General features: G+C 41.5%; 1 protein-coding gene across 1 annotated transcript in view; it reads right to left on the bottom strand.

The window, feature by feature from the left end:
- kcnt1b (potassium sodium-activated channel subfamily T member 1b) overlaps positions 1–16,282 on the bottom strand; it is a 60,099-nt gene extending 43,817 nt beyond the window's left edge. The window contains exon 1 of the mRNA XM_070903674.1: positions 16,173–16,282. Within this exon, the coding sequence (XP_070759775.1) occupies positions 16,173–16,267 (95 nt within the window). The 5' untranslated portion in view covers positions 16,268–16,282. The remainder of the gene's footprint in view (positions 1–16,172) is intronic.
- Between the last annotated feature and the right edge of the window lie 753 nt (positions 16,283–17,035).

Genomic DNA, 17,035 nt, shown 5'->3' with positions numbered 1-17,035 from the left:
CTCCCTCTGTGTCCCAGCTTTTCCTAATCCATTTAAGAGTCAATTAACACATGCAAAAACAGAAAAATATTAAAATAAATGTAAGAATTCATCAATCCATCAAAGCATAAAGAATGTCCAAAGTCTATACCTTTGATGCTGGGGAGGCATTGCTGACGGCACGATAAAAAACACAAATGTAACAAGTATTACAACCTGATAAAAAGCAGAAGTGCTTTAGACTGACAGACATGTAAGCTCTGAAGAAGCCTCAGTGTTGCTGAAACGTCAGCAAATGGTATAAAGTCTATGCTGCATATCAGTCAATCAAAAGTCTGGCTTTTTGTGAAGTTGCTACTCCGTTGGCCTGTATCCAGTAAAAAAACTCATATCATCCTGTGTAATATACTGGTGTAGCCTTAATGGGAATATGACTAACAGTTCCCGCTGCGCTCTAAAGATTCATTGCACACCAACAGGCCAAACCAAATGCCCATTTTCAAAACAGATTTTTCACTGAGAGGCAATGTGGTGGCGAGGCTGGATGAAGCCAAAATAAATCTGCGTGAGTCTATCTGTTTTGACCACATCCTGTGTTTAAAAGATGCTCAATCCCTCTGTTCTTGAAGATCCTCCAAGTCTCATTTAGTCTCTTTACTGCCTACAGTATTTAGACGTCAATACTATATAGAGAATCCTATATACACAAACAGAGAAGGGATTCCCCGGTGCAGTAAATTATGCAGAAATAGATAAATCCTTTATAGACTGTGCCGTACGACAGGCCAGGTTATTGATTCAGTCACTCGTCCCTCCACATCCTCTCATTCTGGAGCCAGCTGGACACAAATCCCACGCTGATCACATTTCACAATCTGGAAAGCTTTCTGATTCCTGACAACATCCTGTCAGCCTGCAGGGGACATACAGGAGCTCTGTGTAGATTTTAGAAATAAAGTAGCATCTTTTGTCATTCCTGAAAGAGTGAAGTAACGTGACAGGAGGACGATCCAAGGCAAACGTTTATTCAGATATTTATAAGATATAGGAACTTATTGCCAAGAGTGACAACCTGGTTGACAGGGGTCCAAATCTGGTTGCCCAGGGCAACTGGCCAAATGATGCATTCAGTTTTACAGCCTCAGCCATTTGCAGATATTGTGCATTAGGTCCCTATACAAACAGACTGACATTGCAATACCACCACAGTCAATATTGTTCAACCTCTCAAAACTGATTGGCTGCCAATCTGTTCTTCTTCCAGCCTGTTCAGACCAGCTGTCAGCTGACTAAGATGTTGATCTGCAATCATCACTACAACCACCTACAGCACACCAGCAACAGCACGAGCTTCATCATCTCCATCATCGCACATATCATAGTCTCTGCTTATTATTGCTAATTTTTAATGATACCATTGCAGCTGCAGCTACATGTTACTGCTGTCTTTGCCAGCTTCACCATCCTCATCACTTGCATTATTGTCAATGCCATCCTTATACACTGGTTTCATAATAACTGTCTAAATTCCTGCTAGTTTTTGGTAGCAGTGATGACCAGCTGTCCCATTCACAAATGCCCACCTTTAAACCACTGTGATCGCATCTATTGTTTAAATTCTTGGTAGAATTGAGCATTTTGTTATCTGCTCTATTATCAAGCCCATCATATAATTCCTACACATCCATCTATACATCCTACGAGCTGACAGCTGATGGCTAACAGAAACCAGATAGTTCTGTCATCTCAAGCCCAAACCTACATTCATCATTAGCACTGATTTAAAGATCAAAGTCAGCAGTTAAGTACAGATAACTCAATATCCTCTTCACTCAAGTCATCATCATTTCTTGCATCCTTAGCTGAACCACTACAGCGTTTGCAATTCTTGTCAGCGTTTTGAAAACACAGAGCAGATCGCTCTGAGCTATGCTGTCATCTCCAACGCACGATCAGTATAATCAAAAACATCAGAAAGTTTAGAACATTTGAGAAGTGCCACTTTTGCATATCTAAAAAGGTGCTGGAGATGAAAGACGTAAACGTGCACAAGATTTCTTTCAAACTATTCTATTAACATCACTACAATGCATTTCCTCCCAGGTCTGTCGTCCAAAATGTACCTGCTAAGCTAGGGACATTTGGCCCCATGTTGGCAGAGGCGTATTTATTTATCTCACTGGAGGATTGTGTGGCTTCAGTTGACTGACAAACATTCATAAAGTGCTTCATTATTTGTAATGGACTTGCACTGAAGATTTCTCAATGGGTCTCTACTATTGATGGGAGATCATGCGTTTTATAAATATTTAAAGAGACTTCACGGAGTAGATCCTCGTGATTAGGATTTAAATGATAATCCCTTGTAATTTGCCAGATTATTTTACTGCATTTTTGCTGCATTAAACTGATCTTTACCATTTTTGACAATACTGACATTCTGTATGGAATAGATGTGACTAAATAGTTTTACCCATGCTCCTGCTGTTTCTTTTCTTATCACATGTGAAAACAAAAAAGAAAAATCACAGATGTATCACGCAATAAATGCTACAGAAAGTGTTTCACATTTCAGTGAATACATCCCAGATTTCTGATACTACCCAAAAATGCCAATGCCCTCAAAGAAATATTGACAAAAAAAACCTGTGTGCTGTAAATACTGAGAGACAGAACACACTGCACCACCGGCATATTGGCTGTGCAGTGGTCTCTGAAACACTGCCAAACAAGCACAATCTCTCGGTTTTTGGCCAAACCAACCTAATATAACCTGCACATAAGAGTGTCAATCTGAGCTTTAATGGCAGCATTTTTGCAGATCTCAAGTTCTTTTGTCTCCATGAAAGGGGGGAAAAAAAAGACATTTAGTCTCCCTCAGTTGTTTCGGGTTCAGCCCATCTCACACAAACCACAATCAATTTGTCTACCAAATGGAAGGAGAGTGGTCTGCATGCACAGTCTATTGATGGTGCAGACTTGTGCTACATGTAGTCTTTGAATCTAAATATGAACGTATGTCAACATAATCCCCCTGTGGTTTGCATTTTCATTTCATCCATCAATCTGGCTGTATTGTGATCCAAAATAAATACAAGTATAAAATGCATTCTCCCATGAGAACATCAGGATTCATAAAATTGTAATGGGAATGCAGCATCCACTGAATTATGTAATCCCTATACACTGCAGCCATTAAATGAATCCCAGTGATGCTGAGAGAAAAATGATTGATGGCAGAAGCTATGCATTCAGCTTTATGTCTGACTCATGAAGAGGCGCACTGGTTGTGTTTATGTTTAACCCCAACGGGGGAAATATAGCCTTTGCCACCCGGTGCTTAACGATTATATCGCAATTCACGAGTGGGTAGATTTAATGGTAATGGCTTGATCACAGCGCAACTTTTGCCTGAGGATAATTAGTTATTAGGATAACTTGATGCACCATGCGCTCGCAGCATCATATTATTTCGCGGATGCTGCATGTGTGCAAGCGAGCTGCGTTCAGAAACATGCGACTTTGGTGCGGATCTGCGGCAGCTACCTTTGGCCGGCATCGCTCCCAAAAGAGCCCATGGTCCGGAGAGGGTTGGAGGGGTTGACCCAGGTGGGCTCTGGGGTTTTCTGCACCTCGGTCTTGACGTCTGGGTCGATCTCCGAGGGCGAGGGCGTCAGCTTAGCGCCTGCCATGGCTCTCTGCCTCCCGAGCGCTACCTCCAGCAGAGAGCGGCCAATGCGTTGAACTCCTCCTGGTGTCAGAACGGACTCACTCAGCGACCGACGCCGCCGGAAAACCGCATCCCCGTCTCACTGTTGCTGCACGAAGGCGGAGGGAGAGCGTCTCCCTCCCTGTCGCATCACGGGGTCCTCAGACACACTGAGGAGAGCATCACCTTGTCTCATGGTTATCGAGCGCTCCTCCATCCCTGATGGAGACGTGAGGTCCCCGTGCGTTTATGAGATTCACGCGTCGTCACGATGTAACGTCAACCGCACGGCCAACCCAACGGGCTCCCCAAGCGGTTACATAACTAAGATGGTCAAACGTAATGATCCGCGATTCCTTTTGATCAGGCCAAAGTGCCAATCATTCACCTTCATCGTGTCCATCAGTGCATCACCTCTTCATTTCTATATGGAAGATTTAGATGCTTCAGACTTACACATTCTGTTCATGAAAGCACATTTATCTTCTTAGTAATTAAAAGGGTGCTGCATGGAAGATGGAAATATGTAAATCAAGCCGTCCTCACTATCGAGAGATCTTCATTATTCTGCTTCGTTCAATTATTGTTATCGTTTTGACTGCAGGCACGAATCACCAGAATAATGAGACGCCACAGAGAAACGAGCAGGTGGCCTAGATAAACACTCATCATGCCGCTTTGCATGGAAGCACACGTGACACCTGAAGCAGCCTACAACCGACATGAGACACAATATTAGATTATCTGTCAGCTAATTTCTGCGAGCCTTAAAGTTATTACGCTTTTTAGAGACATCATACTTGTCTTAAATAATGGGGGATCCTGGGAAACACTGATGAATGAAATAGAATTATAATCCTCAGTCATATGGTGAATCCCTTTTAGGTGAGTAAGCCATTACTGAGCAGCAGTTTTCAAAGCCAATGGGTGCACTTAAATAAATTCAACATGTAAAAATATGTTTTAAGCTGGTCTAGTTTGCCAGTGTTGCTTATTTCACAGCATGTGGGCAACAAGAGCAAACACAAAACCTTCTCTAGATTTCACATTTGAAAGCCAAATGAAGTGTCCCTGTGGTCTTACTGATTCTCTGTGAGAGGGCTGGAGCATCTCACAGCATACACTGGACAGAGGGTGGGAAAATGCCCTGTACAGGCTGGGTCATTTGTTTTATAATCCACCTGACTTGTGGATGTGTTTCGAAAGTGGAAGAAACTGGAGCACCTTAAAAACATATGCAAACACGGGAAAACATCGCACAGATCGGACCGTAAACAATACCTCCCTGCTGTTATCATTTGCTTTAATAGGCTGTCAATAGAGCACAAGCGTTAAAGAACCTATACATCTTGAATTTAAATCTAACCAGAGGTGGGGGAGGTGTCCTTGTTAGCAGCCTTGCAGCCTTGAAGCTGGTTGTACAACGGGTCAGGTGCACAAGACAGGAGACAAAGCATGGATGATGCTGATGTTTCCGTCTGTTTTTCAGTTGGTAATCATTTCCACCATTTTGTGGCAGACATGAATCCAGAGCAGCTATTTGTAAAGACCGGTTCATATTTCTCACCTCCTATGATCACAAACTACAGGCCTATTGATAGTCATGTTCTTACAGGATGCAGTTAATTTCTAATGTAGCCAGAGCAGCCACATGTGCTGAACTCCCATTAGTAAATGCATTTAGGAAACACATAATGCAATCCACATTCATTTGCACATGACATTTTGAGTTCAGCCCACAGGAAACACATTCAATTATCTGTTGATAGTAACCCTGGGATTAGAGAAGTGGACCTGTGAAGAGACGGTTGCATATTTAATCCCCGACAAGAAGATTTGGGAGTTGAAAAAATACCCTTTTTTTCCTAAACAGCTGGTATGAAAATATATTTGGCTATTAAAACAGATTCTGGATGTACCGATTAACCCAAACTGTGTAACTATATGCATATAAAAGCCTTAGCAATGAAGTTATGTGTCTACTAAGTCAACTTGCTCTGAATAAAGAATTCTCCACCTCCACTCCCATCCAGCCAAATAGCATTATCCAGCAGTAAAAACTATAATGCATTTCTCAGGAAATGAAAATATGCTGATCAATGAACATTATGGCATTATTTAATCATGCAAAATAACAAATCTGCTCTTGAGGAGACTGTCCTGAAAGTGCTCGTGGGCGTGTGGACAGGTTTCAGTTGAGTGCAAGGAAATCAAAGTAAAAAATGAATGGATTGAGGAAGAAAGGCAATGAATGCCAGAGAAGGATGAAGAAAGGTGAAACAGGTGTTGAAGCACAGATTTGAGCACAGAGACACTTTGTGGTGAAGTAGAGAACTGCAGATTGTGTGAGTCTGATGTGACAACAGCAGCAGCAGGGCAAAAACACACTGTGCTACAAGAAACAGGCACCAGCCAGTGCCGACTTAATGTACTGTATATCTAATAACACAGATGGTAGTATAGCCCTGGGTTTTATCTCCCGTGAGGTCCTACTAATGCGGTACCCTTGAACAAGCTGCTCAACCCCTTTACATGCTGCAGGTACATAACTAAAGCTGGAAGAACCTGCACCGCAACCACAGGAAAATAAGACATGCTGTGCTCCAACGAAGCTAAAAAATAAGCATAGAAAACCAAATCCAAAACACTGATGTTTCTCTGTTTCTGCCTATTTTTTCAGTTGGAAAAAAACAAGACTAAAATTTGAAAATCATGCGACTCCCTGAATTAAGCATGATTCAAATTTACATGTATTAAAGACTGGCCTGGTGTTAGCTGTCAGCTCATACTCCTTTGTGCAAGACATGAATTCAGAATAGTCCGTTAATATTTCTGGTCCAGTTCATCTCCAGTTCATTATTATGATCTTACAGGATTATTGACAGGCATGTGCTTGCAGGATGCAGTTTCCATTGTAGCCAGAGCTCGGAAATTACTGCAGCACGATTAGCCGACTGAGTGGCTTCATACTCACGCTGGATATTTACATACATTGTTTTAGGTTCAGGCTAGATTTTGAGGGGGCAGGGATATAAAACACAGAAAGAGCGCTGCAGTGAAGCCTATTAGCTGAGTACTGGGTATAACTGGTAAAGCATTCCACTCTGAAATGCTTGGCAAGTAAACTTCAACGAATTCCAGATTCTGCAAGATGAGTAACTTCCAGCCACTGAGATGAAGGAGATGAGAAAAAAAAGAAACTGAGTTTTGGGGACAGAGCTGATAAATGCAACACCAGGCTGCGTCATGGTGCCACTGCTGTCACATTTGAAGCTGTACAGTTGCAGATATAAATATGTGATCATATCGTTGGATAAAAGGTCTATTATATAAGAAGAAACAACAGATGTACTTACAATTATCATGTTCGGTATTAACATAGGTTTGATACAGAGAACTGCATAAGAAAGTGACTGATTTCCTTTTCTTTATGACTTTAATTTTTGAGCTACATTTTGCCTGTGAGAACAACGCCGTTGGTGAGCCAGATCATTTTAAAAAGTCTTGGTGAGCAACCAGGCCCTCCCTTAAAAGCTTCACAATCGTTGGGCGCGCCTCAGCTTCATGCTCTGTGCTGCAGATGGGCGTCGAGAGCTGTGATAATGCTTCCTCTGTCAAAACATATTAAGGCAGTGAGCTGGCGCTGCTGTGGGCGAGCTGTCTGTCTGTGCACAGCATAGCCAGAGAGGAGGAAGAAGTCTAGCCGATGCCACTGGCAGGCTTACACACAGGAGTGTACACACGCACTCCAGCACCACACACACAGGGATGCTGACTGCTGTTTCGCCAAAGGCTGTTTCGTGCAGAAAGGTTCAACTACCCATTTATTAGCCATAACCTTATGTTCTCCTCCAAAAATGAAGATGTCTGCGGGAATGTTCACTTGTGTAAAGTGAGTTTGCCAGAGCCAATGGTTCATCCAAAATGAAAACATACCATCTAGTCTTCAAATTGTCTGTGAGACCATTAAATAATTCCTTTCAATCTCTTCTATGTGCCCTGAAAAGATCAGAGAGTCCCTGTTGCAGCATGGAGAAATACTACTTCAGCTTGTGCAGAAACATGTGCAGCATTCATAGTCTACGTCTCCAAATAAATGGCTGAATATGACTTTTTGGGGTTTTCGGATACAACAACCATTTCCCTTTGAAACTTCTCTGAAAATATGCAGGCACTTTTATTAGGCCACATTAAAAACAAACAGGCCATGTTCAAGTTTCATGAATAAAACAACTGCTCCAGCATGATTCTGCACCAGAAAGCAGTGGTGTTGTTGTCCTCATTTGCATAAAATAGGGCAATCAGCTGTTATTTGCCAGCTCATGTAGACAGAAATTTAGTTTTTTTCAACTATGTGAACAGCTGCAGAGTTTCATAATTGGATAGTAGCAGAGACCTTTCATCGCTTCCTCAGTAATAACTCACAGTCAAGTCTGTGCAGTATTGATCCTTGTACTTGAACTGTTTGAATAACGGCGTACTTACTCACCCCTCCCAAAAAGGTGAGGTGAGGTTTTTTTTCATGAATCAGGGATGCTCACTTAGATCAAATTCAATGTTGCTTTGCCAACAGATCTTATAATTTGACTCACAATCTTGTATTGACAAGAAGGTATTTCAATCTAATGAATTTCAGTGTTACATTTAAATTAATAATCAAGATATAAGGCAGTGCATCTTTAGGACCTTTGATACAATATTAACACACAAAAAAAAGGTAGAGTAAAAAATTACTAGTAATGTGGATATAATGTCTTTCATAGTCCCTTTCATTCAGCTACAAAAGCTATAAGACCAGCAAAACACAAATTTAAGAAAAAGCAATATAATAACCACAATCTCTTATGTCACAACATTGATACTATATATCAATACAGTAGTATACTGTAGTAGTATACTGTATTGATATACAGTATCATACCGTAGTGTACTATATGGCCCAGCTCTATTGTTAAGGAATTTCAAGGCCTGTAAGAAGCGAGCAAAGAGCCAACAACAGTTGCAGCTGATTGGTTCAATGTACTACCATAATGTAATACCGTACATCAATGTTTTAAAATTCCCTGACATATACAAAAAGGCATACAGTATAAATAATTTAGAAATTAGGTTTATTTTGTTTTGTAATTATATCATATATTGAAGGCAGGAATGACAAAGATGGAATTTAAATGAACAGAGTTATAATTGCTAGACTGTGTCGAAGTAAACAGACAGTAAAAAACCTGAAAAAACCCAATCATTTGACTGGCAGTCAGTTGTGTGATATGAAAAGGCTGCCACTGGGCTCTTAATAATGCTGCAAATCCGTGATCAGTGACCCACAGCGGCTATATTGATTGTGAAACATTTTCCTGATTACCTTGGCCAAGCAAAAATCAAACAGCACCAGAGATAAAATCATCTCACAGCTTTTCCGACTATACAACTGCAAATCAGAGACATTAGTGAGTGATAATTAGTTGGTATTTAAGCTGATTATAATCAGGGCAAACATTGTGCAAATTCTTAACTGTTCACAAACCAAGTGAATATTTTACAATTCAAATGCAGCTTCAGTATTTAGGCCTTGCATGTGTGATTGAATCTCTTTGAACTAGTGGAAGGAATCGCGTTCTGTGATTCCTGAATAATCCTCTATGTGACGCTGTGTGTCTCATCACAAATCACAACACTGGAACCCCCTCTCTACAATGCTGACAACCTCATCCAAATGCCTCCATCATCACAGCTGCTTATTAAAGTCTGACAAGCGAACTCCACCGATTCCAATTAAGTTGGCAAGACAGGGGCATGGGGGCTGAACAGCAAATGCACCAGAGATTTCAAGGCACAAAGATGCAATGGCCCAGAAGAGAAACAAATTCTGAAGGGTAAAATAAATCTTGTTTTTCTCTAACCCCCCCGATAATTCTGTCCTTGCAGCCTACCTTTAATTGTCCGTCCCTTTTGAGCTATCCCTCTGAGGCTGTGTGCTGAGCTACTGAAATGCTCCAAATGATTTCATATGTGGACCAATAAAAGCGCTTTAGTAGAGCAGCACGCTCATTCTTTTCAGCTTAAGCACGTTACGGCACTTTCACTAATACCTCCCACCGTGTTAAGGGGAAATAAATCTGAGTGGAAATTGCTGAAATGGAACATTGTTCAAATTGAGCTTTCCAGGAATGAACTGCCTCGGCTCTCCCTCATTTTCACTGTTTACTTGTTCACATTCCAGTTTCTGCTTACTGGCTGCACAAATCCTTAGAGAAAGTGACAACATAGACAGAATGTGGACAACATGTTTGGGGCCTCTGCTTTGTTGTGACAATAACAATAATCCTTAAACCGACAGCATGTCAAAGACAGACAAACACTCTGCTGCTGATGAGAATGAGTCTAGCAGCCCTAAAGTGTCGCCCACCCACTCTGTGCTGATGGTGGTGACTAATACCACCTATGGTCTAAATTGCAAGCTCTGGTTGCTAAGCGGAACTGTGCATGTCACCAGTAAAAACACTAGGTCTTTCAAGCACGTCAGACTTTTAGGTGAGATGACGTTGAGAAACTGTAGGGTTACAACATGAGATGTGAATGTTTCATTGTGTCAAAGTTGTTTTATCTCTTTTATCAAAGATGTAAATGTTATCATTACAAACTCTAATCATTTGGACTACATTGAAATGTGGCACAGAAATAGATCTTAACGCATGTCCACCCTCCATAGAATTGACCATGTGCTGAATCGCTCCCCTGAACAGCAAATTTCCAATCATAGCTTAGCAACCGTACCCGACTACTCGAGCCTTTCTTCCAAAGGAAAGGAGCACATCGTTAATCAAATACATTAGTTTGTGGGGTTACAGATTATATTAAAAACCCTGTGCTCTGTCCTGTTCTTTATTTCTTTATTGATTTTCAGGAAGTTTACATTCCAGCCAATGTTACCAGAGAGACAGGTATACATTTGGCAAACACATCAGTTAGTCCTCATTCTAAACCTTTTCTGGTTACGTTAAGACACTGAAATTCTATAACTCAAGTATTTAAGCTAAGCACCCAAACAGGGATATGTTAGACCAAAACGACTCTGATCTTTTTCTTAATTGTACTCATAATTCGAGGACTAACTAGCTCCTTGCTTCAGTGTAAGCGTTAGGCTACATGGACTTTTCTCCTGGGCCACGCAGCTTTAGCCTCAGACTTTCAGCATAAAATAATGTATGCAGACATGAAGTGCATATTTAGGACTAATTTTTACAACATTACTGTTTTAAAAACAACTCAGCTGGAAACATTAAAAAGTCAGCTGTAGACAGAACTTTCCACCAACCCATGGAGCTAACATTAGCTTTATTAGCTAGCTAGCTACAGCTGATAGCATCTACCAGCTACAGTTGTTGCCATCATCAGAAATTTGATTTGATATGATTCCACGTATAACTGATAAAAAGATTATATCGAGCCAGCCCGACCATAAATTATATCAAAAAACACAGGAGGTAATATCTTTCTGCTCTGCTCTCTGTTTATACAGGTACCCAGTACCCGGTATTTGGAATTGAGCCTGCAGTGGGAACATAGCCTGAGACCACTCAGACTGTTAGTCCCCCGTGACTTTTGGACCTAATCATCCTCCTCATCATCATCATATCAGTGTCACTCATCACTCTTCTACCTCTGCTATCTCTCCCTCTCTGGTCCTTTCCTTCTTTCCACATATCTGCCATCTACTTTCCTTTCCTCTGGGTTTTTGTGTGCCTTCTGCTCTTCACCTCCCTATTTGACTTTGTTCTCTATCTCATCATCAGCCTCCTAAACTCATCCAAGCATCAAATCCCAGCAGTCACTTCTGCCACAGAATCAGTGCAGGCAAACAGCTGCTGCCAGTATTAGTGCACAATCATATTCTCAGGACACTTTATTCCACTTGGTGTTTGGTTCTCTAATGTCTAACTGGACAGAAAACAATCAATACTTGGCTGCTGAGAGATGCAACCGATCTCCTCATATTAAAACATGACATTTTAGATTTTCCAGAAATGTATTGTTATGGGAAAACTGGAGGCCACAGAAAATTCAATATCAATATTAGAAATAGATAATTACCAAGCTAAAAACACCCTTTTGTGCTGCTGTAAAGCGGCCATATTGGAGATAAAATATTTTCACGGTAACATGAGTGAGTGATCCATTTCTGAGACTAGCTGTTGCTTGACAGCAGAACATGCGTCAGTGCTCGATCACCATTCCAAGTGCCACTATTTGACTCACAAGTAGTGTTCAGAGTTGATTTAGTAACCAATTAACACTTCTCACTCTGTCGACATTACTCCCATCAGCATCCTGCCTTGATTAGAGGAGCTAATACCCCCAACAAGATTAGACACGCAGAGGAAAGATAGATGAAACCAATTTTCTCCCTGCTGCTCTCTGTTTTCAACCCTGTCGGCATGTATAAAACTGTTTGGTGGCTTGTTTCTATTTCTGACATTGACTGTCCCCCCCACACACATCCCTCTGCTGGCTGACAGACGGAGAAATAAACCCACGTACACACACTCGGCTGTATAATCAGACACTCACAGGTGCACACACCGGTGTGTCCACACTCACCCATACACGAACACCTGCACAGACAACACTCACACACACACAGACCAATCGCTTGTCAGGCCTATGACTTCAGCGTGATTGCTCCACTTCAGCACCCACACAGCCAAGCCGTCATTACAGCCCTGTGACACCCAACCCTGGAGATAATGACAGCTCAGGAGGGAGAACCCCCCTCCAGCTCCCCCTACATCCACACTGTACGCCCACATCCACACCACACACACAAAGAGATGAACGGAAATACAAGGACTCAGCACAGAAGGGCTAATTGCCTTGATACTGTTGGAGTGACACACACCGAGGAACTTACATTTGCCCACAGATATAAAAACACCATTGTTGCAAAAGGGAAATTCTGCTGAAAATTTGATTTGTTGAGATTTGTGTACATTAAGACATCACTTTGTGAAGCAAGGTTAAGTAACAACAAAGTTTCAGTTATATATTATCTAAACTACATATTTGGAAGTAGGGTTGGGGGATAATGACTGACATTTTGCTATGCTGCTTATGCCAGTCTTTAAAACGAGATGATGACCACGATGGGAAATGAGAAGAACTAGATTCTGCTACACAATGTCGTGTATGTCTCTATTCTTTTCTTCTGTCTTCCAAATTACTTTATAGTTTTAAGTCCTTTGGCTTTTAGAAGGGAACATTACCCTTCAATGGAACTGCTTGTAACCTGGGGGGGGGGCTGTCTCAAGCAAAAAACAGTTGGGAAGTACTGTATTATACCATTGCCGGCAATGTTGCAAATCACTGAGCAGAACCATCAGATTTTTGCATCAATGTGAAGAAGTGCTTTGTCAGGTATTTCATTTTCTGGGTTAGGGCATTCGTATCTTGTTATTTTGCCTATAAACCGTCTCAATTGATTTTCCAGAAAATTCACTATATCACAAATGACATACGCCATGATGGAGGACTTTATCCTTATCGCCCACTTCTTTTTGGAAGTGAGAACAAAAAAAGGTGTTAGTTTGATTGCCGGCTGTTTTGACAGATTTTTAGAGCCACTGGTTCAAGTTTGACTTTCTGTACCATGTAGTGTAGTGTAGTGTAGTGTAATAAACAGTAGTAATGGGCATTTCCAGAGCGCACATCTTTATTTTCATATTTAAAATAATAAAACTGACTGCTCTTGTTGCTGTCTTATGGGACTTCCTTCTAGTAATGTTATTATGTTTACTATGTTTATTCGAGTCCTTCGATCCACTGCCTTTTACTCTCATAGCTCACTATGACAGATGCAAGGAAACAGATGCAAAAGGCGATCAGGGCAGGGGGGTGGGGGACTCCGACTCTCCCTCTGGGGGCTCATTTGTTTTGAGGCTTTACACTCGACGAGGCATCAGCACAGGAAATAATCAACATCACAAAGCACGAGCATGCAGAAGATCATCAACCAAGAAACAGGGCGTCCCCAAAGCCAAGTGACATCTTCTGCTTCTGTTTCCACACCAGAGCTCGGAAACTAGCAATTACAGAGCAGCACCATAAGATGCTATCAATAATGGTGTTTTCTTCTTTTGCATCTTCATTCAATTCCTAACACACATTGTGCAGAGGTGTGTGTGAGAAGCTGCAGTTTACAGCTGTTATTTGTTTTGAAGAAACAAAGGCTGCTTTGTTTTGCATGGCAAGATCTGTGAATTACTGTATATAGCTCTGTGACACACACACACACACACACACACACACACACACACACACTCACTCAACACTCAAGGATACTCAGGGATACATGTGTTGGTAGCCCAGCAACAAACACTAATTACCCTTTGCAACTGAATCAATCAATTGATCAGCAAAACAATTCACAGGGGACCTACTGGATGAAACATGCACAGAAAACACACACAATCTTAAACGCAAGCATAAGACTACACATGCAATATCAAGCAGCCCGATTACCATATTCTAGCGTCTCAAGGTCTAGAGGACACAGCATACATGTAATAGCCAGTTAAAAGATAAACTGTACTGTATGTTGACTGTCATTAATATGTAGTGTAATCTATACTTTAAGTCAGTGTAGAGTTATTTGTCTTTGGGTCAAACTATTTGTTATTGTTGTCAACACTACTGATAAAACTGGTGTGCAGCTAAAAAAACAAAGCCATAAGCATCTGTAGTTGAATACAGAGAAATCACTGCATCCCTTGGGAGAGCACAGAGACCAATGTGTGGGGGGAAAGGGTCAAATACTGGACCGCTGCTCTAAATGTTATGTGTAGACAAAAGGCCTTGCATTGATATAAAACATACTGACAGCAATTCACTGCAGGGAGCCCCAGAGACAGAGGGCAAATGAACAGAAGCCAGAGAGACGGCGAAAGAGAGGATGGTTGCAAAACATGATTTACTTTTATACATAGTTCATGGATCAAAGTGAAATTTCACAGGTTGTGATATTCACAGTCCATCTATACAAGATACAGATCAATGAGCTAATTGCAAAACACCAAACGCCATCCACAGAAGGTTATCAACTCATTGCTGAAACATGGCTGCTGCTGCTGCTGCTGCTGCTGCTGTGGACAACCAAAAGCCTGGAGTCGAGAGATAACATACACAATGCACCCTCTATCAGATTCAACCACTGATAAAATTATAAATAAACGGCTCTGTTACAGGCGGGAACAGCTATGCAAGTTAACAACACAAACAGTTAAACAATAATGTTTGTTCAGTAACGTGACCCCGATTCTCTGAGTGAGACACCAAGCAAGAGAGGGGTGTAACAAAACATAGTTCACAGCTCTTTGCATTTACACAACTCAAACACACGGTTTCACAGGCTGATGCACTTTACTTCTACAAGTATGTAAAGGAAAACAATGATAGGACGCTTTAGGAGGTGGGAGTTTCACTGGTGGATATGTTGGAAAATAAAACTGCAACTACAGCGTGACCGTACAGTGCGTGGCGAAAAGAGACAAAACTAGAGGTAGCCACTGCCTTCTCCTTTATCTTTGTTCAGTTTCTTTAAAAGAAGCTCGCTAACCTCGGTCTTTAAGGCAACCGTCTTGGCCGATTATAAATCAACCATGTCTTATATGTCAAGCACCCTTGGGCTACAGGCAGCTGCTGATATTAATGGACTACAACAGTTAACAGCACAGATCCTATAACAAACACAGTAAAGTGGATTTGACAATGTGACAATGTTGTGAATCTCATGTTAACTTAAGAAAACTATAAGGTTGCACTCTCCTTTTGCTCTTTGCAAGCCAATATTAAAATGACTATTGATCCTTTAGTGAGATGGCTTCATTTCAGCACCACGGAGAGCTCCACAGTACTCAGCCGTGGCTGATGCTCGGCTAATTCTTCCCCTCTTGGGCAACAAACAGCATCTTTTTGGTCTGACTGTCCAACCACAGCATCATTGAACAGGCAGACATACCAATTTCTCTGTTGACAGTCGTCCAAATAGTCCACAGTGCAGGGCAGCTACAAGGTCTGGGCAAGTGGCAAGACAAGGCAAAAATTTCACTCCACTGTTTCTATTTCCAATGCTGTATCCACCTACACATAAAACCAACAGCCCGCCACATCTCTAGGGGTTGTCGTGAGAAGTCATTCTGGGAAATAGGAAAACAGTAACTGAAGTAGAAGTAGATGAGGTAGCTTGAGGGAAAGCGGGTACAACAATATAAACTACAACTCTCAGCACAAAGTAACTCCTGGAATGTGTGGAATATGATAAACCATTGAAAACAGTGTTTCAAGTGTCCTGGGAGATTTGGACAGTAGATGTCTGCATACACACACACACACACACACACACACACACACACACAAATGCCCCCTCCAGGAATATCCTTGGGCAGCCTCTCATATACTGTAGTACATAAACTAACAGTGCTTTTCATGCTACCTGTCATCATTCTGAAATGTCTGGTCCCCCAGAAGCAGGTCCCTGAAGCGATAGCGAGGTGGAAGAGGAGGCACCTCTGTATCCACCTCCGCCATCTTGAGAGCTGAGATGTCCAGAATAACGCCAGAGTTGCTGCTGTTGTTCCTCTGCAGGGTCTCGGTGGAGGGCCTGCAGGATGAAAAGGAGAGCAGCATCATCAACATGCCAGCATTTGCAGGGTTCTTCTGAGAGAGCCTGTTACATTACAATGGTGAAATCTCAGCACATTTAACAGATACAACAATAAGGCCTCTGAGATTGTTTGTATATACCGTGAATATAAGGTAATGATTGAAAAGTCCATTACTGGGGAGGGTATTTAATGTTCTGGAAAATCTGTAGGCAGTTACAGGGTTGTATAGTAAGTAAGAACAGACTGTTTGCAGTCGAAATAAATGTTCAGGGGGATTATATGAAATCCCCAGATGCCAATTTATTCATCTGGGACAAAACTGAAAAACAAATGTGCAGGAAGGAAAACCACAGCAGGGAAAAACTGCCCTTTTTTATCTGTTCTGTGAAAACTGATTCCAAGTAAACATGGCATGCATTTATTGAGGATGACGTAGTGAGAACAACTGATAATGTTTTCATCGGGGGTTATCTGAGTACTACAAATACTTGAATGCAGATTCTGGCCAATCCTCTACACTGCTCCATCTACAGTGTCAAACACCTCTGAGCAAACAGCTTAAACATAAATGATTTGTGAAGGAAATGCTAAACCTAAAGCATGGAAGTCTGAATCTGATGATTTGATGTAACTGTTCTATTTCACACACATATCGTTAAACGAAATAAAATGAACCTATAATAAACATATA

This window comes from Enoplosus armatus, chromosome 4 (genome assembly GCF_043641665.1).
Source record: "Enoplosus armatus isolate fEnoArm2 chromosome 4, fEnoArm2.hap1, whole genome shotgun sequence".
Lineage (NCBI taxonomy): Eukaryota > Metazoa > Chordata > Actinopteri > Centrarchiformes > Enoplosidae > Enoplosus > Enoplosus armatus.
The sequence above is the reverse complement of the archived record's forward strand: the minus strand, read 5'-3'. Positions and strand labels throughout refer to the sequence as shown.